General features: G+C 39.5%; 1 protein-coding gene across 3 annotated transcripts in view; it reads left to right on the forward strand.

Annotated features, from left to right (window-relative positions):
• Nucleotides 1–21,313, forward strand: part of LOC108101961 (UDP-N-acetylglucosamine--peptide N-acetylglucosaminyltransferase 110 kDa subunit) — a 68,696-nt gene extending 47,383 nt beyond the window's left edge. For 2 of the 3 annotated variants that reach the window (XM_043208434.1, XM_043208435.1), the window contains 3 exons: nt 12,530–14,258; nt 14,321–14,501; nt 20,784–21,313. In XM_043208434.1, the coding sequence (XP_043064369.1) occupies nt 12,530–14,258; nt 14,321–14,501; nt 20,784–21,042 (2,169 nt within the window). In that variant the 3' untranslated portion in view covers nt 21,043–21,313. Of the gene's footprint in view, nt 1–12,529; nt 14,259–14,320; nt 14,502–20,783 lie in introns of those variants that run through there. The other variant, XM_043208436.1, reaches the window with a different exon arrangement.
• The last annotated feature ends 3,250 nt before the right edge of the window (nt 21,314–24,563 follow it).

The following is a 24,563-nucleotide window of genomic DNA, read 5'->3' on the forward strand; positions in this document are numbered from 1 at the left end:
GGGCGCAGCTATTCACGATGAGCGATTATGAACGACTGACTCACACGAGTAGTGCCAAATTCTTACGAAGTTACAAAGCTTATCCGTATAAGAGTAAGAGTTAGAGTAATTTAATTTACAAGCTAGGCTTAGAGTACAAGAACTTCATTGGACTTCAATTTTTCTCTTTACTTATTATTATGTATTTATTATTCTAAATTTGTATTGACTGCTCCAACACGTTGTATGCGAAACTTTGAGCTTCTCTGACATCTCCCGCGGTGAATAACGCCGGTTTTCATCCAGCAAAGCCTGAATTTGTTCGTCAAAAACGGTCGACCAGAACGTGGGGCGTCTTTAACTCCAAAATCTCCAAGCCTGAATTTGGCAAACCAGCGCTGACATTGGCGATCACTCATGGCATCTTTACCATACACTTCGCACAATTTTTCGCGAGCTTCGACCGCTTTTTTACCTTTTTGGAAGTAAAAAAAGCAAAATATGCCGAAAATGCTCACTTTGGTCCTCCATGTTTAATTTGCTATAGCTTCCACAAATGTGATCGAATAATTACCAAATTTTCGTTGATAGTACCTAAGACAATAAGCTTTAAAACGATACTAAAACCCTGGTGCTCGATTAGTCGTAAATAAATTAGAATAAAAACGATTACTAAAAAACGACATGACTTTCTTGCCAATAATAATAATAATCGACCTGATTGGTGAAGATAGCGCCCACGTAATCCCCTTGACTAAAGGAGACATACACTGCCGCTCAACTGAATAGGTTCATGATCTCAGAGGTAGTAATTTGTCTATAATTCCTAAACCAGTGTACCGATTTCCATAATTTTTTTTTCTTTAATTCTTGAATCATTTTATAATAAAATGCTGAAGAAGGTTTTTCAAAAACATATTATTTATTCCTTATTTAATTTATTCTTCTGAAAGGTTAACAAAATTCATGATTTTTTTTCGGTCATCTGAATAGGTTCAACCTAAAACAATATGTTTTTGATAAACCTTCTTCAGCATTTTATAATAAAATGATTCAAGAATTAAAAGAAAAAAAAATTATGGAAATCGGTACACTGGTTTAGGAATTATAGACAAATTACTACCTCTGAGATCATGAACCTTTTCAGTTGAGCGGCAGTGTACATGAAACAAAGGCCCAAGTCAAAAGCGAAGAAAGCTTTAGAAAATTGTCGGAGCTCCTAGACGCCAAGAAAAAGAACTACTTTACCTATCAGCTAAAAAGTAGTAAAGGTCAGGAATAGGGACACACCAAATCTTACTGCACACTCCGCTCTGTATGCGTCGCCTGCGGAGGGCTGCATACCTCTGCTTAGTGTGAATTAAAAAATGAGCCAAATAGCAAAAAGAGTAGTAACTGCGGAGGAGACCACACAGCAAACTACAGAGGCTGTCCAGTATACAAGGAGTTAAAAAGTCGGATAAACCAAAGAGTCTCAACGGCTCGATCTCACCACACACCATTAATACCCTCTAAACTCACACCTGAAGTCTTCTTCTCGTCAGCAGCCCGATCATCACTCGGCAGTTCCACTATAAATAAAAACTTAAGTTTTGCAAGCGTTATAAAATCGGGTCATGCGAGCCCCGCTTACAATGTCCAACCACCACCTTCAGTCTCTCACCAATTAGCAGAGCACACAGAAAATAGAATGGAAACGATGATGCTCAGTTTGCAACAAAGTATGGATGAATTCATTTCATTTATGCGAACGACCATGCAAAGTATGTTGACAAATCAGAATATTTTGATACAGACAAACACCTTATTAAAATAATCAATGGCTCCCCTGCGCATTGCACTGTAGAATGCCAACGGTGTTTCACGGCACAAACTTGAGCTAGCACAATTTATAATGACAATGAAATCGACGTAATGTTACTTGCAGAAACCCACCTTACCAACAAATGTAATTTCCAAATCCGAGGGTATATGTTTTACAACACCAATCACCCTGATGGAAATGCCCATGGAGGCACTGGAGTCCTGATTAAAAACCGCATCAAGCACCACTGTCACAACACGTTTGCTACTAACTACCTGCAAGCCACATCTATCAACATACATACATGCGTTTCCCCTGGACCACCTACACACTGTCCTAGCGACCCCAGAAAACTGCCAGACTTGATAGACTTCGCAGTCACAAAAAACATCCCACGGCTCAAATTCAAAAAATACGTAAGTTCGCACATCGAACTTACACCACAGCTAACCGGCGAAGATGACATCAACAGAACCGTAAGCATGCTAGAGTCAGTCTTGGCTTCAGCGGCTCGAATCGCAACACCACCAAGCAAAACACAACACAACATAAAGCTTACAAATGCAGAAAGAGAATAGCTAGTCCTAGCAAAGAGTCGTTCCCGGCGCGTATGGCAATCGCTTCGATCGCCATCTGCAAAGCAACAGCTAAAAGAAGCTTCACGCAGACTCCCCAAGGCACTACGATAAGAAGAAGACAGATCCCAACATCGCTATATAGAACAACTATCTCCATTCAGCTCAAAGTTCCCACTATGGAAAGCCCACTCAACACTGAGCTCTCCAACAGTAACGGTTACGCCAATAAGGACGCCTGCAGGCTGCTGGGCCCGAAGCCACAAAGACAGAGCCGACACATTCGCTGACCACCTTAAAAGTGTGTTCCAGCCAAATCCAGCAACAAACGTGCGTAATATAAGATCGCAAATTGAAGACGACTTTCCTATTACCGAACCAATAACTCCAAAAATGCTTATAGAACTCCCACTACGTTCAACGACCTCACCCTCGCCTCCTCAAACAGACCAATAAGTTTACTTTCGTGTCTATCAAAACTCTTTGAAAAATGCCTTCTAACCCGTATCATACCATACTTCAGAAGACATAATATTATCCCAGCACATCAATTCGGCTTTCGCGAAAAATATGGAACTATCGAACAGGTGAACCGCATAACTTCAGAAATTCGAAGTGCATTTGAAAATAGGGAATACTGCACTGCGGTATTTTTAGACGTCTCCCAAGCATTCGACAGAGTATGGGTTGACGGCCTAATGCAGGGGTGCTCAAATTCGTCTTATGGCAGTGCGTTTACTAACACACCCACAAGAAAACGTGTACATATGTAGCGGCGCGTTTGTGTTGGGGCGCAGCTGTGCACTGAGAGAAAAAAAAAGTTTTTACCTCCAGAACTACGAAGCATATTACGCATTGTACTTCGCATTTAAAGTTTATGCTAAAAAAACTGCTCTCTAATTCATCACTCCTTTTGATCCGCCAAACAATTTTACATAACACTTACGATGGTCCACCACGAAATAAATCAAAAGCCAACGCAGACAGAAAAATAAGTTTCAGTGCATGTGCTCGAGGAAAAAACAAAAACAAAATACATTGCGTTCAGCGAAGCGTGACGACGGATAGAGATGTAATGAAGAAACAAGCAAAATTGTTTTTGTTTCGCATGCAAATCGAAGCCCATATGCACGGTGCTTATGCGCGCACTACCCATAAGCACAGAGCATCTACAAAAACAAAAGTGCACTCAGTGTATAGGCGTTGAGCACCCCTGGCCTAATGCATAAAATCAAAATAATGCTCCCTAATAACACGCATAAACTCTTGAAGTCATATCTCTACAACAGGATATTTGTGGTGAGATGCATTACTTCCATGTCAGCTGAACGTAACATCGAAGCAGGAGTTCCTCAAGGCAGTGTTCTCGGGCCAACTTTATACCTACTCTACACTTCTGATATTCCTACGAGCAGACAACTGACTATGTCTACGTTTGCCGACGACACCGCGATCCTCAGCAGATCTAGATGTCCACAAAAAGCCTCAGCGCAACTTGCAGCCCATCTAAATGTAGTGGAGAAATGGCTCTCAGACTGGCGAATAAAAGTAAATGAGCAAAAATGTAAACAAGTAACCTTTACCTTAATTAGACGAAACTGCGCAAACCTTACACTAAACAACACCGTGCTTCCCCAGTCAGATGATGTAACATATCTTGGCGTACATCTCGACAGACGGCTTACCTGGCGCACGCATATTGAAGCTAAACGAACTCACCTAAGGCTGAAGGCAAATAGTTTGCATTGGCTTATAAACTCCCGCTCCCCATTCTGTCTGGACTACAAGGTCCTTCTCTACAATACGGTTTTGAAACCAATCTGGACTTATGGCTCCAAGTTGTGGGGCAGCGCCAGCAACAGCAATGTAAAAATCGTGCAGAGAGACCAAGCAAAGATCCTAAGAATTATCACCGGGGCACCGTTGTACGTTCAGAGTGTAAATATTCAGAGAGACTTGTACATCCGTCCGAGATGTAATAGCGCAGCACATGGAAAATTATTACTCCAAACCACCTCGTTAGAGCATTGACGTTAGTATGCAGCCGCTCCCGCCTTCGTCGTAACGACCGTCCCATCCAGCGACAATTATTAGGACAGTCTAACATAAATACAGTTTAACAAGTTGTTAAAATAATATAGTACGTTAAGATTTTAACAAACTTTGTTAGTCTCGTAAGAGAAAATTCAAAATTAACAACCAAAGTCTATAAAAAACAAAAGAGAGAAAGCTAGCTTCGGCAAGCCGAAGCTTATATACCCTTGCAGTCATCAAATATGTCGATCAAAATGCATAAGAGCTAAACAACATCGAAACTATGACGATTTTTCTATTCATTTTCCATATTTTCGACTATTGTTCGTATGGCAGCTATATGATATAGTTGTCTGATTTTGATGAAATTTAAAATGCAATTCAATAGCAGTTAGAAAAATCGATATTCCAAAAATTATGCTTGTCTGATGAAAAACAACGATGGTTAAATTTTATTTCACATATTTCTATATAGATTTTTCGATCTTTTCTATGGCCGCTATATGATAACGTTGTCGGATTTTAATGAAATTTTTTCTCGATTCAAGGTTTATTAAAAAACACCATGTTTTAAAAATCATGCTCGTGGGATTTAAAACAACGACGTTGTAGTTTTTTTTTTCAATATTTACATCGATATATTTTGATCTTTTGTATGGCAGCTATATGGTGGAGTTATCCGATTTTGATAAAATTTTATCCGAAATTCAATAGTAGTTAGAAAACGCCATCTAGAAGAAATCAAGTCGATCTGATCAAAAACAACGGCGTTAGAATTTTTTATTTTAATCTCTTGAATGGGAGCTATCGTATGTAGTCGCCCGATTCGGCCCGTACCGACTTATATACTGCGTGCAATAACTACACACCTTTTGGGAAAGTTTCAGCAAGATAGCTTTAAAACTGAGAGACTAGTTTGGGCAGAAACGGACAGGAGGACAGACGGACAGACGTACAGACGTATTTCGATTCAGATCGTGATGCTGATCAAGAATATATATACTTTATGGGGTCTTAGGTGTCTCCTTTACTCCGTTGCAAACTTCTGGCCAAAATTATAATACCCTTTGCTCTGCAAGGCTATAAAAACAAAAAAAATCGATAGTTGTAAAATTTTGACATATTCCTAGTTTACGGAGGATTTCGTGTTTGGTATTGGACCTCTGTCGGGACTCGTTATTTCATTGAGTTTCCTATAATCAAGTACTACTCTATACTAAATTTTACCAGAGGCATCCGTTTTTTTTTTTGGGTACTACCCAGGTAGGGCTTTTGTATGGTGAATTACTTTCCCGAATTATTCACTGATTAAGCATTTCCTGCACTTGGTTTTCGACTTAAATTTCGTGCCCTTGAGCAAGTGGGTACTGTTTTGAATAAATTTGGGAGTTATGTGTTGTATTTAGTACATGTTTAATGGTAGTTGTAAATGTTAGATTGTCTCCTTCTTTATATTAAAGTTTTTTCATTTATTTAATAAATTTTTCTACTTTAAAGTTTCCTCCTGATTCAGGTTATCTATCTAATCGAAACAGTTCAAAATCTATTTTTTTTTATTGATTCCTGAGCTAATTTTTTATTTGGTTTTGGTGCCTTTTGGATATACAAAATTTTATAAAAAAATGTTACTGTGTTCTTTTTGTAATTTATAATTGATTGTGCATTTTTTAAAAGTTTTCTGCAAATCAGTATATCGTTGTTATTAGAGAAAGTGTCTACATAAAATGGTTCATTTGTTTAAGGGGTTATATACCTTTTTCAGGCTCAAACAAGAAAGGAAGCTAGATTCGGCAAGCCGAAGCTTATATACCCTTGCAGTCATCAAATATTTCGAACAGAATACACAAAGGCTAAACAACATCGAAGCAACGACGACTTTTCTATAAATTTTTCATATTTTTGACTATTGTTCATATGACAGCTATATGATATAGTCGTCCGATTTTGATGAAATTTTATTTGTTATTCAAGAGTCGTTAGAAAACTCTATATTCCAAAAATCATGATTTTCTGATAAGAAATAACGATCTTATCATTTTATTTCCGTTAATTCTATATAGATTTTTCGATCTTTCCTAAGGCAGCTATATGATATAGTTGTCCGATTTGTATGAAATGTTTTTTATCAACCAATGCTAGTTAAAAAACTTGATACTCGAAAAGTCATAGTCGTGTGATGAAAAACAATGACGTTATCAATTAATTTCCATTAATTCTATATATATTTTTTGATCTCTCCTATGGCAACTATATGATAGAGTTATCCGATTTCGATAAAATTTAACCCGAAATTCAATAGTAACTAGAAAACGCCATGTGGAAGAAATCAAGACGATCTGATCAAAAACAATGGCGTTAGAATTTTGTATTTCAATCCCTTGTATGGGAGCTATCCTATATAGTCGCCCGATCCGGCCCGTTCCGACTTATATACTGCGTGCAATAACTACACACCTTTTGGGAAAGTTTCAGCAAGATAGCTTTAAAACTGAGAGACTAGTTTGGGCAGAAACGGACAGGAGGACAGACGGACAGACGGACAGACGGACAGACAGACAGACGGACAGACGTACAGACGTATTTCGATTCAGATGGTGATGCTGATCAAGAATATATATACTTTATGGGGTCTAAGGTGTCTCCTTCACTGCGTTGCAAACTTCTGGCCAAAATTATAATACCCTTTGCTCTGCAAGGGTATAAAAATCGAAAAAATTTTTATGATTTTTTTTTATGTACATACTTTCAACAATTTTTCTGCGACATTTTTTAGAGATCGGGGCACTATAACCTAAGATACAGCCGTTCATAGCGCACGGTGTACATGACTACCTAATGTCCACCTAAAACTTTAAACGCGATTATCTCGGAATCACATTTTGAGAAAAGGTCATTGCGGTGAGCACGATATCTCGGTAACCACTACATCGATCGATTTGAAATTTTGGGGGATTGTTTGTAGATACAATAGCTAGTTCGTGAACGAAGGAATTTTATTTTCGACAAAATTTTCAATTTTTTTGTGGCGAAAAAATAAATTATTAGACCTCGAAATATCGGCTTTATTAAAAAAAAATCACTGTAACTGTAAAATTTTTTTTTTTCGTAAAATCCTTTGTTCACGAACTAGGTAACACTATATACTAACGTAGTTTCTTTTTTCTGTTGAGCCGTTTCCTTGTTTTCATGCTCACCGTGCTCACCACTACTGAAAATAGGATTTCTGCGGCAAGGACTATTACTTCCACAATTATGAAAATTTTCACTCGAAATTTTATACGAATTTACTTAAGGACACGTACGTTGATAAAATTTGTATTGTATTTAAATAAGACAATGGTAACATGCTAAAAAAAAATAAATAAAAACCCTGTATTTCTCTGGAGAAAAAGGTATATAACCCCTTAAAAAATACTATTAATGGGTAATATAATCAAGTTGTTGAACGTAATAGGACCATTTGATGTCCAAATTTTGCATTTAATATTTTAAATAGGAAGACGAAATATAATTTTATTGATCACATTTGTGTGAGCAACCTTTGTATGCTATTTCTATGTACCGCAATTTTTTTTTTTTTTACAAACTTTTAATTTATAAAATGCAATTAGAAACAGTCCACTTTTCTGCCTATTTTGCTGATGAATAGTTATACCATTTAATTCTTTCAGAAGTTTATTATACAAATTTTCTGAAGTGAAACTTCTTTAGGCGCATGAGGGTAAAATTTTTACATTTGTAATTGCAACGGAAGTGACGAAAAACAAAGAGAGAGAGCGATCGAGACCGTTTGAGAGAAAGTACGACATGGCGAACTTACCGTGAAGCAACTAGCGACGAAGTGAGGATAGGGAGCGAGCAAGTGAGAAAAATAGAGAGAGAAAGATCACGCACAGTGCCATGGTATAATAAGTACAAGGGAGTGTCGTCGGCTGCGTCACTCCCCTATTGGGCACTACAATGAGCGCGAGTGAGAGGAAGTTTTCTTATAAGTGCGAAAGGAACAAGAGAAGATGAAGTCGTTTTACCCTTATGCTGGGCATGGGGGTTTAAAAAAAACTGTTATATGTATAATGAATACTAACTGTTCCGTAATTTTTGGTTTGTGCTCAGAGATGTTCCTCAGGATTCGCTCCTATATTATCCCCCCTTTAAAACATTTTTCTGCAATAGTATATATTACGCCTTGTATGTGCTTACTGCAATAATTGTAACAAGTATTTTTTCATAAGCACACAAGGGCTTACGTTTTGAGAAAAAATCGTCCGCGTACAACTTCTCTCGTAGCAATAGGGGAGTAAACCCGAACAACTCTGCCGGCGACGAGATTAATATATATAATAGTTTTAATATTTACAAATAACATGTTGCATTTAAACTTGCCACTTGTGATTTAGTAATTCAGTAAATCATTTTCCATAAAACAAAAATATTTGATATATTCGATTTCCAAAATTTTAAGTTCAGAAACAAAAAAAGACAGCAAGACAGTCTTATGTCCGGAATAATGCTTATGTAGCAATTGTTTCGGAGACAGTAAATAACGAACACGGAACAACAAAAGCAATGTCTTTGACCGCTTCCGAGAGAGCGCGCTCTCTGTCACCAGCACTCCTAAGCTCAAGCAGCGCTGCCATGACCCCGTCGTGGAGCTCCCAATGCCCATCTCCACTCTCACCACTCATTGCACTGACTACGTCAGCTCTGGCGCTGACCAGCACGGTGCCCTCTTTTACAACTATTATTTCGACGACGACAACAACAGCTTCAACGTCGATGGCAAATCTGTGGCCGATATTATCATCGCAATTGAAATGTGTCTCTGCTGCCTCTCTTCCACAAACTGCGCGTGTACAGACCGGGATCGATCGGTATGTACAAATAAAAAGAAAGCTAAGCCCACAAAAAAACTAATGCAAACCTGCCAAAAGTATCAAAAACTTCAGGCAACAACAACAAGGCAACTTCTAAAAATAGATTTGCTATACTTGGTGACCTTGGAGAAGATGAGGGTCAACCGCCTCAACCCACCAAAGATGTAAAGCCACTCCCTATCTACTTCAGGGAACACAATTGCTCGGAGCTTATTAACAAGCTTAAACAAAAAATCGGGCCAAATAACTTTTATATTACCAACTTAAAAGAGGTAATATATCAGAAACCAAACTCCAAATAAAAAATGAAAGCAACTACCGCACTGTAACGAATTTCCTCGAACATGTGCCGGTAAATTATTACCGGTAAATTACTAGCTCAAAAGTAGCAAAGGACTACAAGTTGTAGTAAAAGTTGTTCGATGGGTATTTCGCTCTGGCAGCGAGCCATCTTTTCGATTTGGTATGGGCTGGTGAGAATGCACAACTTCAGGCTGAGTATAATTTACTGGCACTGGCGATGCTCCAGAGTATCGAAGAGCTCTAGCAAAGGAGACTCCGGGTGCATAGAATCAACCGTCCCAGTAGCTGACATAGCTGAGGGACTAAAAGAACAAGGTTTTGACGTTAAACATGTAACCAATATAATCAACAGGGCAAAAATCCCTCAGCCGCTATTTAAGATTGAACTGGCGCCAGAGACTGCACCTCTTAAGAAAAATGCAGTCCACCCTATTACAAATTACAATATCTTCTCCACCGCAGAATTACCGTAGAGAAGCCACACAAGCGAAACGGCCCGGTACAGTGTACTGACTGTCAGGAGTTTGGGCACACAAGGAGCTACTGCACCTTGCGATCCGTCTGCGTCGCCTGTGGTGATTTGCACTGCATAGATGCATGTCTGAGAAACAAAGAAGACCATGCATCGAGAAAATGTAGTGACTGTGGTGGAAACCACACAGGCAACTATAGGGGCTGCCCTATCTATAAAGAACTCCAGACACTTCTGACCCAGAGGCGCAGCAAACCAACTACCGTTCAACATGTTGCTCAACCAAACTACTTCGCGCCATCAGAAACAACACCCGGAGTCTCCTTTGCTAGAGCTCTTCGATACCCTGGAGCATCGCCAGTGCCAGTAAATTATACTCAGCCTGAAGTTGTGCATTCTCACCAGCCCATACCAAATCGAAAAGATGGCTCGCTGCCAGAGCGAAATACCCATCGAACAACTTAACCCACTACTCAGCAAAACCAGCTTTCCCTCCACAAGCACATATCGGACTTGAACATACACTAGATACGCTTACAAAAATCATGCTAGCGATACAAGGTACCCTGCAAGACCTAACGCGAAACCAAAATCTTCTTTTGGAGCTTTTGATTGAACAATCTAAATGAATCCCTTAAAAATATGTAAACATCATGCTTCTCTCGGAAACTCATCTAACCAATAAAAACAATTTTTATCTCACCGGCTATGTATTTCGCGCGACCAACCACCCAGATGGCAAAGCGCATGGAGGCACCGGCATTCTTGTCAAACAGCGCATAAAGCATCATCCTCTTGACACATTCGCTACTAACTACCTGCAGGCCACATCCCTACGTATCAATATAACCAGCGGTCCACTCACACTATGAGCTGTGTATTGTCCCCCACGATTTAATATTCCAGAGAATGAATTTTTGGGCTTCTACAACTCACTAGGTAACTACTTTATAGCTGCCGGTGACTATAATGCAAAACAGCGTTTTATTAACCCCAAAGGACGCCAACTATACAATGCTATTATCAAACCTAGTAATAAGCTAGATTTTGTTTCACCGGGTAGGCCTACATACTGGCCAGCAGATCCGAATAAACAACCAGGCATTATTGATTTTGCCGTAACTAGGATAGTGCCTCCCAGGCTGATACGCGTTGAAACACTGGAGGAACTGTCATCTGATCTCTCTATTTGAACACCCACAGCTTGTAAAGCGACCGCAATTTCTGACTTCCAATACAACAAACTGGCTAAAGTATAAAAAATATATCAGCTCTCACATTGAAATCGAACCCAATATCTCGTGTGAAGCTGACAGTGAAAACTCACTTAAGCACATAGCGGATGTAATGTCCTCAGCTGCCAAACACTCCACACCTGAACCTTCAGCTCCATCCCTCCCAAATACTATGCGCACAGGCATGCAGATCCAATCGCTCGTTCAAGAAAAGCGTAGACTTCGCCGAAACTGGCAGACACACCGATCCCCAGCCACTAATAACTGAGAAGAATCAGGCTCAACGTGCCTATATATCACAGCTTTCACCCACTAGCAACAAATTTCCACTCTGGAGAGCGCACCCAAACATTCAACTACCTATAGAACCCGATTTTCCAATTCGATCACCAACAGGTGTATGGGCGTTTAGTGACGAGGAAAAGGCCAACATCTTCGCCTCTCACTTACAAAACGTCTTCCAGCCTCATCCGCCGGCTAATCAATTTACAGTTTTTATGGAATCAGTCTCATTACTTGATTGTCATACCTCGTATAAACTACAATGTCAAGTATTTACCATAGAAATGTCAAAATTAATGAAAAATTGACAAAACTTGTATGAATTAAACTAACAATTGCAGAAATTGGTAATTATAGCCCTGTGATGACTGCTTCGGTTCGCCGAAGCTAAACAATAAGTTTTACCATTAGTTCTATATACATTTCATTCAAAACTGAAAAGTCTTAAAAACACCATATGCGAAGAATCAGGCGCGTATGATGAAAAAAAATACGTTGTAATTTTTAATAGTCGTTCGAACCATCCAGTTTGACTTAAATACTGCCTGCAATAACTACACCCCTTTGATTAAGTTTCATCGACATTACTTTAAAGCTGAGCGGCTAGTTTACATAGAAACAGACCGACGGACGGATTGTACATTTCTTATTCGATTGAGACGGTGATGCTGATAAAGAAAATATATATTTTTGGGGGTTGAGGTGTCTCCTTTACTGCGTTTCAAACTGAAATTATAGTACCCTCTGCAAGGGTATTAAGCTGGTATTTTTAAAGGTCGGACAACATTTCAACAGTAATGTAAAATTCGAATTAAAATTATAAAGATCTTTTAAAAAAAAACTATAGTTTTGTAATGAGTGAAATCGTTTCATAAATTTATGTTCTAATTTCAAGAGTATATAAGCTGCGGCTGACCGAAACCAGCTTCCTTTCTTGATTTTGTTTGAATTAATTTCTATGTTTTTTACAGGTTAAAGAAGCTGAGGATTGCTATAACACTGCATTAAGACTATGCTCAAACCATGCAGATTCTCTTAACAATTTAGCTAACATAAAAAGAGAGCAAGGATACATTGAAGAAGCTACTCGTCTTTATTTAAAAGCTTTGGAAGTGTTTCCAGACTTTGCTGCAGCCCATTCAAACCTCGCTTCAGTTTTGCAGCAGCAAGGGAAATTAAAAGAAGCATTATTGCATTATAAGGAAGCTATAAGAATCCAGCCCACATTTGCAGATGCATATTCAAACATGGGAAATACTCTTAAAGAATTACAAGACGTCAGCGGAGCACTTCAGTGTTACACTAGGGCAATTCAAATTAATCCAGCCTTTGCTGATGCCCATAGTAATTTGGCAAGCATACATAAAGATTCAGGAAACATTCCAGAAGCAATTCAGTCTTATCGTACAGCCCTGAAGCTCAAACCTGATTTTCCTGACGCATATTGTAATTTGGCTCATTGCCTGCAAATTGTTTGTGATTGGACTGATTACGATATTCGAATGAAAAAATTAATAAGTATAGTTGCTGAACAACTTGAAAAAAACCGCTTGCCATCCGTGCACCCACATCACTCTATGCTTTATCCTTTAACACATGACTATCGCAAAGCAATTGCTGCGAGGCATGCAAATTTGTGTTTAGAAAAAGTTAATGTTCTTCATAAAAAGCCATATAATTTTTCAAAGGAGTTATCAAGTAAGGGGAGGCTACGTATAGGCTATCTGAGCTCAGACTTTGGAAACCATCCTACCTCACATTTAATGCAATCTGTGCCAGGTCTTCACGATCGTTCAAAAGTAGAGATTTTTTGTTATGCTTTAAGTCCAGATGATGGCACAACGTTTAGACACAAAATAAGCCGAGAATCGGAAAACTTCGTAGATCTTTCGCAAATTCCCTGCAATGGCAAAGCAGCAGATAAAATTTATAATGACGGTATAAATATTTTGGTTAATATGAATGGCTACACAAAGGGGGCGAGAAATGAAATATTTGCCCTACGTCCTGCTCCAATTCAAGTTATGTGGTTGGGCTATCCGGGTACAAGTGGGGCTAGTTTTATGGATTATATTATTACTGATGCTATAACTAGTCCCATTGAATTGGCTTACCAGTACAGCGAAAAACTGTCTTATATGCCGCACACATATTTTATTGGGGATCATAAGCAAATGTTTCCACATTTAAAAGAGCGGATAATTGTGTGTGATAAGCAACAATCTTCTGTTGTCGATAACGTAACTGTTATAAATGCCACAGATTTGTCACCTCTTGTAGAAAATACAGGTGTGAAAGAAATTAAAGAAGTTGTAAACGCACAAAAACCCGTTGAAATAACTCATAAAGTCGCAGAGTTGCCTAATACGACACAAATAGTAACAATGATAGCTTCTGGACAAGTCCAAACGTCTTTAAATGGTGTTTTGGTTCAAAATGGATTAGCTACTACTCAAACTAACAACAAGGCCGCTACCGGTGAAGAGGTTCCACAAAATATTGTAATTACCACCCGTCGCCAATATATGTTACCAGATGACGCAATTGTATACTGCAATTTTAATCAACTTTACAAAATCGATCCACAAACACTTGAGTCTTGGGTAGAAATTTTAAAAAATGTGCCTAAGTCAGTTTTATGGTTACTTAGGTTTCCAGCAGTCGGCGAACAAAACATAAAAAAAACAATAAGTGACTTTGGTAAAGATGATAATTTAATTTATATATTTTATGATTATAAGACTTAAACGGAACATTTTTAGGAATTTCACCGGAAAGGGTAATATTTTCGAATGTAGCTGCTAAAGAAGAACACGTACGTCGCGGACAATTAGCTGATATATGTCTTGACACACCATTGTGCAATGGACACACTACATCTATGGACGTCTTGTGGACAGGAACCCCAGTAGTAACATTGCCAGGAGAGACATTAGCCTCAAGGTATGTATATATTAGATTACCAAGCACAAATTTGTATATCACTTATATGTTACGTTGTCCATTTACTTAAAATATATACCTATTTTGTTCGTACTTCAATATCAGAAACATGTACAAAAGCGAAAACTGAAGTTAAAAGCCTCGTTTTTTAACAAGTTTTAACAAGGTTTAAAACGTTTTTCAATTTATGGAATTGAATTCTTTACTTCACTTAAGGTTGGGGACTTAAATAAGTTTTGGAATATACTTTAGGCTACACGATACACATTTTATTTATTAAACAATTTCCCAATTGAACAAAACAACTTACCAAAATGACAAGAAAATAGTCTATGCCAAATTAGTTTTTGCATAAACTTGTTGTTATATAAAATAAATTTATACTTACATTAAAAAACTTAGCCCAAAACTATTATTATTATTACTACCTCGACCCAGCTGAATCTAATTGTACCCCCTTTCTGAGCTTAAAGCTTACCCATCAACCCGGTTCTTCCGATAAAGTCAAGGAGCTTTGTTGGGTCGATGCGGAGGTCCCAAGTGTAAGGGACCGGGAAACGAGGGTTCTACTTCTCAGACTACTTAAGGATGGGCAGTCTGAGATTATGTGTAGGCAGGTTTCATCCTCGCTATCACAGAATCTGCATGTCTTGTTGTTTAAAATCTCTATATTAAATAAGTGACTCCTTAGTCTAAAATTTCCGGTAAATAGCCCAGTAATTACCCTAAGTGAATTCTTCCCTAGTGGTATAAGTTTCTTGAACCTCTTCAAGTCATAATTAACGATGAGGATTTTGGCTTGTCTTTGTCCTGTGGTGCTCTCCCAGCAGTGTATTGGCCTAAAGATTTATGGTACTTGATTCGTGGTCCTATTACACCAAGGCCAATGCCTTGGTGTGTTAGGGATCCGTACGTATACCACGCTATGGTGTGACTTGCCATGGAGTGTACTTCCTTCATGGTGGTCCATTCTTTCTTTGTGCTCAAATGAGCAGAGAAATTATTTTCGAAGATGAATTCGATGCGGTCGCTGCCATTACCAGAAGAAGTAATTCTTAACAGGGTGGCTTTTCGCTGTAACTCTACTACGCAGTAGAGCGGAGTGAGTTCCATGAGAACTTCCAGTGCCGCAGTGGGACAGGTCTTCATTGCTCCTGTCATACATACGCACGCCAATCTTTGCAGCTTTTGTAGCTGTTTCTGTGCGGTAATGAGCCTCGCTCTTTTACCACAATTATAATGTATAACTATCCGATAATTTGGGGTGAGGTCCCCCAAGATTTCCCTGCAATTTTCCGACAGGTGAATAGCGTCCTGAGGCGTTTCTCAACTGAATTTTGCATGTGGGTTGCTAACGTTAGTCTTTTGTTGAAGGTAACGCCGAGGTACTTAACTTCCCGGCTTATTGCTACGGGAGTACCTAATAGCATGATTTGTCTCAATTTCTGTAGCTTATACTTCTTAGTAAAAGGAGCAATGACTGTTTTTAAGAGGTTGAGGTTAAGCCCAACTTCCCTGCACCAGTCAAGCGTTATCTTGAGTCCGAGTTGGACAATATCGCAAATCGTTTCTTCAAATTTCCCTCTGGCTGCAATTACTATGTCATCGGCATAGTCCTGGCATTGTATTCCTCTATCAGCGAAATTCCTTAATAGTTCATCTACTAGTAAGCTCCACAGTAAAGGAGATAAAACTCCAACTTGTGGACATCCTCTACTTGTTGCGGCGGTCATTGTGCTATTGCCAATCGTCGCCATTGCTTGTCTGGAGCTTAGCAAAGCTTCAATCCACCTTCTTGTTGTCGCATCAATATTCCTTTTGGCGAGGGCCGCTAAGACGGCATCCCTCTGTATCTAGAAAGGCGCAGATTGCTACTTCTTTGTTGTCTACTGCCCCTTCAAGAGTGTGACAAAGTTGGTACAGTGCTGTGTCTGTTGAACGACCTACCCTGTATGCGTGCTGCGTGAATGCAGCGGACGGTCTTTGAGAACTGTGCTCCTAATATGGTAGTATACCAGCTTTTCCAATGTTTTAAGACAAAACGAAGTTAAGCAAATAGGTCTGAAGGACTTGGGGTCGGTGATGTCTTTCTCTCCTACTTTGGGGATAAAGACCACCCTAGCTCTACGCCTAGCTCTCTTTGTTGTAGAGCGTCAGGCTTTGCTGATAATGTCCCTAGTTTTCCTCGTTCTCTTTTTTGCTCTGTTGAAGAGCCGGCGGGTGACGATGCAGAGCCGTTCCAGGTTGGCGTTCCACCATGGGGCGTCTCTTTCTGCTTTCCATCTGCCAAGAGGGCAACTGTCCTCAAAAGCATTGGCTTTCTTCTCGCAGAGGTTACCCACTGCCTGATCCAATTCTAAAGAATGTCTGGGTATACCTGACGGTTCGTTAGAGAGATTGAGCTCAAGAGAGAACCTGAACCAATCCCAGTTTGTTTTCTTGGGGTTACTTTTGGGGACGTCCCTTGTGTTGTTGAAGTCTAATTCAAATCTAATGATTCGGTGATCCGACATTGATTCCTCTGGCGACACATGCCAGTTCTTGATGAGTGGTCTTAATGACCTGCTCATCAGAGTTAAGTCTAAGACCTCCTTTCTTACTTTAGTAATGAATGTCGGTGTCAAATTCTAGGTTACTATTTATAATAAAATCTATGAGCTGCTCACCTCTGTTGTTGACGTCGGTGCTTCCCCATATCACGTGATGTGCATTAGCGTCACATCCTATGATCAGGGGCATCTTCTTCTTCCTACAGCACTCCACGAGTTCGATGACTTCCGGTGATGGGCATGCTGCATCCCCAGCGAAGTAAGCCCACGCCATGGCTATCGCTGGTGTCGTGCCTGTGCCGCTCAGCGTAACCGCGACACAGTCTCTGCTTAGGAATTCTGAAAAGATATTGTAATAGATATGTTTCCTTATTAATATGCACGCTCTTGGGTGTATACCCCGTTGGTCGCATATTACCTTTGAGTCCTTGGTGTACAGGCCCTTAATGCTCTGGTGACACCACGGCTCCTGTATGAGAGCTAGCCCAAGATGTTGGGTGGTGAACATATTGGCCAGGACGGCGGATACCGCCTTGGCCCGGTGAAAGTTTACCTGGGCTACCTGCGTGCTACGGCCATAATTGGAGCGGGTGGACCCCGCTAACCAATGGCTAACGGAAATTTAAAGGCTTTGCTTATTTTGAAAACCATTATTTTTATTTAGTTTTCTTCTTGTTCTTATTTTATAACCAAATAAAAATTTGGTTTTTTTTCGATTTAATCCATTTAATCGATGTTTTTTCTAAAAAATTGAAAAGAATCGATACACCAAAAATCGATTTTTCCCCAGCTTTAATGGGTGCTTCACAGTTGGTGAAGGGGGCAAGCATTCCTCTTCACTGTATTTCGTCAGGGTGACGTCGGCCTCCATTTCACTGGTAACGGGTGCTCCTCATTCTCACTCCTCACATTCATATCGGTAATAGGGTCTTCCTTTGAGCCCATAGGCTCTCGTGGTTCCTCGACCTCCACTTTGCCATCCGTAGGGCCAGAATGCGCTTCTTTTGCTTCAGCCGTTTTTGCCGCTCTCCTGAGGACATTCACCGTGACCACTTACCGAGACGGTCTCAAATCTAAAGTTGAGCTGATGCCCTTTAGAAACGATCTCATCTCGGGTGAGCTGGTCGATCCCAATAACGAGGAGTGCCCCGCCTCCATCGTTCATTCGAGAGATAACCTAACCTTCCTGGCCTTGATCTCCATTCTGTTCTGGCGTCCCAGCATCATGAGAAGCTCCTCATTGCTCTCTGCGCTTCTAGGGCAAGCCCTTCCACGTTCTTAGCTGGGGCGTCACAGCCCTCAGCCAGTCCGCTGAGTCTTGGTCAAGGCAGTCAATTTGGAGGTATCCAACCCTGAAGTGGATACCTCTGAAGGCGACTGGTGAAGCCCATGCCGACGTGACCACATGATTGCCTTGTTTGTTGAAAACATTCAGATAAAGAACCGTGATTTCTCCCAAAAGTCGTGACCACGAATCTATTTCACATTCGTCCCAAACAAAAATTCTTTTTGCCTTATGCGGATGCCGTTTGACAGTTAACCTGTTCGCTATTAGTAACCTGCAACCCCCTTGTGGCTATGTAGTTACCCTAAGAACAAGTTCTCCGGCCCCATAAATTGTATATATTTTTTATCTTAATTAACATTTTGGAATCTGTGCAACTAGAATGTTAGGATTGAAAGGATTGAAAACGTAGATTCCTGTTATCCGTAAGCTGAATAAAAGTGTTCCGCTAATCGTTCCATTTATCAGACCAAAATCATGCTGTTATATAACCCTCGCAGGTCAACTATAAGTAAACTTCGTCAGAACCTTTTCTATCTGTGTATTAATTCGTGAGCCTTTTTTGCATTACTTCTGCGGAACTACTTTTGCAAAACAAGCAAAAAAATTTTTTTTGGATAAACTATGACTGCTATACCCTCCCATTTTTATCCCCTTGCAGAGCAAAAGGGTATTATAATTTCAGTCACAAGTTTACAACGCAGTAAAGGAGACACCTCAGACCCCATAAAGTATATATATTCTTGATCACCATCACGATCAGAATCCAAATACGTCTGTACGTCTGTCCGTCTGTCTGTTCAAACTAGTCTCTCAGTTTTAAAGTTATCTTGCTGAAACTTTCCCAAAAGTTGTGTAGTTATTGCACGCAGTACATAAGTCAAAACGGGCCGGATCGGCCGACTATATCGTATATGTAGCTTCCATACGAGAGAATGAAATAAAAAATTTGTAAGCAGTTGTTTTTGATCAGATCGACTTGATTTATTCCAGATGGCGTTTTCTACTACTATTGAATTTCGGTTTAAATTTTTATCGAAATCGGTTAAATCTATCATATAGCTGCTATAGGAAAGATCCAAAAATATATATAGAAACTAGCAAACTTCGTTTCGCCACCTGATGGCAACGTACTCTTCTAGCAATCACTGTATTACGACCTATGTTCCAACAACGTCGTTGGACTGTGAAACGGCGTGGTTGTCGTTGTTCTAATCTTCTGACTTCATTGCGTTCAGCTCGTGCATCTTCTGACCCTTCTCTGACTTCATTGCGTTCAGCTCGTGTATCTTCTGGCTCCTCTGACTTCATTGCGTTCAGTTCATGTATCTTCTGGCTCTTCTTGATGCAATTGCGCTATTCTTTCGGATCTTCTATTTCGCATGTATCGAGATATACTTGTATCATGGCTCAAATCTCCCCCTTTGCGTTTTCTTGGTATTGCTCACTGGACAAAACACTCATAAATAGAATTAATGATTTTAGTTAATGAATGATTTTTGCCGTAGTTTAAATTGATTTAAAATGCTATGGTAGCGTGTTTTTGTCAGTGTGATGAGATAGTAACTTACTTTATATGCCATTTTTTGTATGTCGAACAGAACTTAAGAGGATGAATAACACTGTGCGACAAAATTTAACGAAATGTTTGTTTAAGTTACTTTTTTGATTGTTTTCGGTTAAGATGCACAAATTATGCACAAAAATATCTATGCCACCTTCTAAGTGATAGGATTTCTTTTTTTATGATAAATTTTATAAAATTATTATTATGAAAATAATTAACACAAAATATTATTTTTTTTTTTTACTTCCAATAAACTATTATTTTTTTTTAAAGTGAATTTTTTTCCAGATTTTTTTTGGCTTTTTCAGAGGTATCCTCGCGTAACAAGTTCCATACGCAGTCGCCCAGAGTATAAAGCTGGGAGAAAAAAATTTTAAAGCATTGTTATAAAAGCCTAACGGTATATTTTCTTAATACATTTTAATTAATAGATATTGAACTTGCATAAAACGCTTATAACGGTGAAAAAATATTTTCCCAATATGATATTATAAGGCTGTGAAATATGCAAAAACACGCGTTTTTGGGACATTTGAGTGTGCGTAGAAGCTGATTGGCTATTGATATTAACAAATCCAAAAACTTATATTCTTATTTTGACTAGTAGAAGTGAAAAATAAGAAAAAATCAACTTAAACATTTTTTTGTCGCACAGTGTAATAGATGTTGGTTGATTTTCAGACCTACTCAATACGCTCACAAAATTTCATGAAAATCGGTATAGCCGTTTCGGAGGAGTAGGGTAACAAAAACTGTGACACGAGAAATTTATATATTAGATAATGAAAAAAAATTCGTCTTGCCGAAGCTAGCTTCCTTTCTTGTTTTTATAAAAATCTACTGTAATACTTTTTTATTTATTCGACCTTTTGCTGTTTCAGAGTGGCTGCCTCACAACTTGCTACCCTCGGATGTCCAGAGTTAATAGCGCGTACAAGGGAAGAATATCAAAATATTGCTATACGCCTGGGAACTAGAAAAGAATATTTAAAAGCCCTACGAGCAAAAGTGTGGAAAGCACGCGTGGAAAGTCCATTATTTGACTGCTCACAGTATGCCAAAGGTTTAGAAAAATTGTTTTTACGAATGTGGGAAAAATTTCAAAAGGGTGAACTCCCCGATCACATTTCTGCAGCGTAAAAATCAGTATAATTGTGTCAATTGTTGTTTTGACATAATAGTTGCAAACAGAAGATGTTTATCAAATTTCAGCATAAAAATAAGAAAAACCATTTATAATGTTGTATACGTATTTAACTTTTCTATAAGAGAAATGGCATACCCAATTTCATTTATAAAACTTTGCTATTAAGACGTTACTTTTGATTAGAAATAAACACAGTTATGTCAGTTAAAATTATAAGACTTAGCTTGTAAAAAATGCTGGTAATTAAAAAACTAATAAAATGAATATTTTTGTTTTGTTTTTTTAATTTGCTGGTTTTTTCATTATTTATGCACACGCTTAGAACCTTGAAATTTATTTTCCGCAGTGAAAAAAAATTTTGCTACTGTCAATGACAGCAAAAGTGTTTTTATATCGCTCCGCCGTGTTACTAAAAATACATCGCAAATAGCCTTACGCTCGGGGTACGCATGGGTAGGTGTGTTCATGTTGTCTATGGAAATTATCAAATAGTATTCTAATTTCCTAAAAACAAAGGATAATATAGCTTGTCAAAGCTAACTTTTAAGAGCGTAAGCTCTGTTACGAAGAGCCATAATGAGCAAGGCTGGACAACCACAACAAAACGAACGTCGGCTATAGCCAATCGGAAGCAATGCTTACTTCCCTATAAGAGCGAAAGAATTATCAGTACCAACAGAAACTGCAGCACTGCAAGCGAATACAGAGAGAACACGCTTATGTCCCAGCGGCATGGCAGAAAAACAGCCGTGGAGTGCCCAATGCCGTCCCCCGACCCCTACAACATTACCAACGATGCTGATGCTGATAACAACAAAGACCAGCACAATGCCAGTGTTTAAGACGGTGACATCGACACTAACGGCGACTACAACCACTACAACAACCACATAAACTGCAGTCTCTGTTTCGTCAGCCCTTACTGACAAGCGGGCCAATACCCAACCCAATAGTACTAAAAACGTTAACTGATCGTTAATTCAAACAGGAATCGATCGGTACGTGCAAAACTTAGCCCAAAAGCAGCGAAAAAAACAAATGCTTCAAAAGTCACGAAGAAAGTTGAAGCCACTGTACCAAACAATGCGCTAACAGGAAATCGGTTTTCTATTCTGAGTGACCCAAAAGAAGTTAACACCGCTCAAAAACCTCAGGCCAAGCAACTAAGGCCACTGCCAATTTTTGTACGTCAGGCAAATGGTTCCGAATTGGTAAAAAAAATAACTGACCAAATCGGAGCAAACATTTCCTAGGGGAATCGAAAAAGACTATCGATATGTTGCCAAGCATCTTGACAAGGGAGAAATAAGTTACTACACCTACTAACTTAAAAGTTGCAAAGGACTACAAGTAGTTATCAAAGGTATAGAAGCCCTATAAATTAGATAATAGCTAGACTTAAAGAAAAGGGATTTAATGCCAAACAGGCTAGGAATATCTATATACTACTAAACCCGGCGAATTCCGTTCCGCCACCAGATGGCGATAGTTTTACGTTAAATTTCGTTTGATGATTGTCGGGTCATCCAGCCGCAGCAGATATTTAGGTTCTCTTTATGCTAGCTCTTAGCTTATCTGCATAATTACCATCGCTCTCTCTCTCTCTTTATCTTTCTATACGCTCTCTCTCGTTGCTTGTTGGTTTATACTTTGGGTCAGCAATCGGCTGATCCGCGTCTCAATTCAATTGTAATACTTCTTTTCGATCCCGCGGACCATTGTAACTCTTTTTCGTCGAAAATAAAATCGCTGCTGCAGAAATCGAAAACAAAATTTTCTTCGTGCATAATTAACTTCAACAGCTAATAAAAAAGCTTATTAGCTCAACATTGGTGACCCCGACGTGATTTGTGCATAAAAGGGACTCAGTGCAAGTCACAAAAATTAGTTAATTTTACCAGGCTGCATATTTTGCTTTATCTGTGTTGCAGCTACATTGTGCGTTTACCTGCCATAAACAACACAAATATTTATAAATTGATTTGTGAAAATAATAACACAGACTTGTACATAAGGCGGTATATAGACCAGCAGCGGACCAATTTTTCGCATTCTCCTTTGCGCTCATCTTCCCGCTGAAGCCAAATTTTGCCCGTTGAGTCTGCTGCATATCTCACTTTGTGTTTGTTGCAAAACAATAAAATTAATTGATTTATGCAAATAATAGCACTCTGGTTACACAAGCTTTTACATAAGGCGGTATATAGACCAGAAGCGGACCGATTTTTCGCTGTTCCCCGTTACGCTTATCTTCCCGCTGAAGCCGAATTTTGCCCGCCGAATCTGCTGCATTTATTTTGTTGTTGTTGCTGCTTAACATGGCTTCAGAAAATTCGGTTAGCGTCACCGACAATTGCAATTCAAACAGGGTGACATTTTTGAAGCGCAAGGCAACTTCAATGTTTAAAAGAGTGGAGCGGTTAATGGTATCCCTTTCCAGTTCGGCTTTGAATTCTTTTGACGATTTTGGCCTTCATGCGAGGTTGGAAGTTATCGAGGAGCTTCAAAGGGCGTTTAAATTGGATTTTAAGGAAATTGGAAATGACTTGGAGGAGAAATTTGATGATGTCGTCGTAACTCTGAAGTCGACGGTTCGATCGGAGATCACAAAGCGCTCCTCGCAACTGATTCAGTACTCAACCTTTGCCGATGGCAATACGCCCGGTCATTTCGGCCATCAGCAGCGGGAAGCTCTGCGCCGAGCGATTCCGCTTCCCGTTCTTGAACTTCCGAAATTCGCTGGAGGTTATGCGAATTGGTCAGATTTCTATTCTATGTTTACTACCATCATAGATAGTCATCCTGACTTGACCAACATTGAAATGCTGCAACATCTACGTTCATGTCTAAGGGATTCTGCGTTGGAAACCATCCGCTAGCTGGGAATTGCAATTATTCTGTTGCTTTAGACTTACTGCAAAACAGATTTGATAATCGTCGTTTGGTTTTTCAGGCACACATTACTGAGATCCTGGGGCTTAAGTGCAGAGTGGTTCCGTCTCGATGCTTCGTGAGCTGTCCGACAAATTTATCGCTCATATTCGTGCTTTAAAGGGATTGGGCACGACAGAACAAATCGCGGGATGCATCATCGTCCAAGTACTGCTTTAAAAGCTAGATCCTGCGAGCCAGGCAAAACGGGAGGAGCGGTTAGAGGATCCAGCAGTCGTCAATATAACTCCGACGTGGGAATCCATGGCATCATTTTTGGAGCAGCGATGCAGAACATTGGAGACTATGGATTTCGCCATGGCAAGCTATGCGTCTGGCAATCAGGTGGGAAATAACCGAACGTCTAATTCTCGCAGATCCCCTTTTGTTGCCACAAATAGTAACCCTTGGTTTTGTTCGTTCTGTAATGATTCTGGTCACTCCATCCGTTATTGTCAAGATTTTAAAGCCCTGCCCCCTGCTAATCGGCTTCAAGAAGTAAAGAGGCTCTCTCTTTGCATAAACTGCCTTAAGATAGGGCATCAATTGAGGCAGTGCAATTCCAGCAATTGTCGTGCATGCG

Source organism: Drosophila ficusphila, unplaced genomic scaffold, assembly GCF_018152265.1.
Source record: "Drosophila ficusphila isolate 14025-0441.05 unplaced genomic scaffold, ASM1815226v1 contig_47, whole genome shotgun sequence".
Classification (NCBI taxonomy): domain Eukaryota; kingdom Metazoa; phylum Arthropoda; class Insecta; order Diptera; family Drosophilidae; genus Drosophila; species Drosophila ficusphila.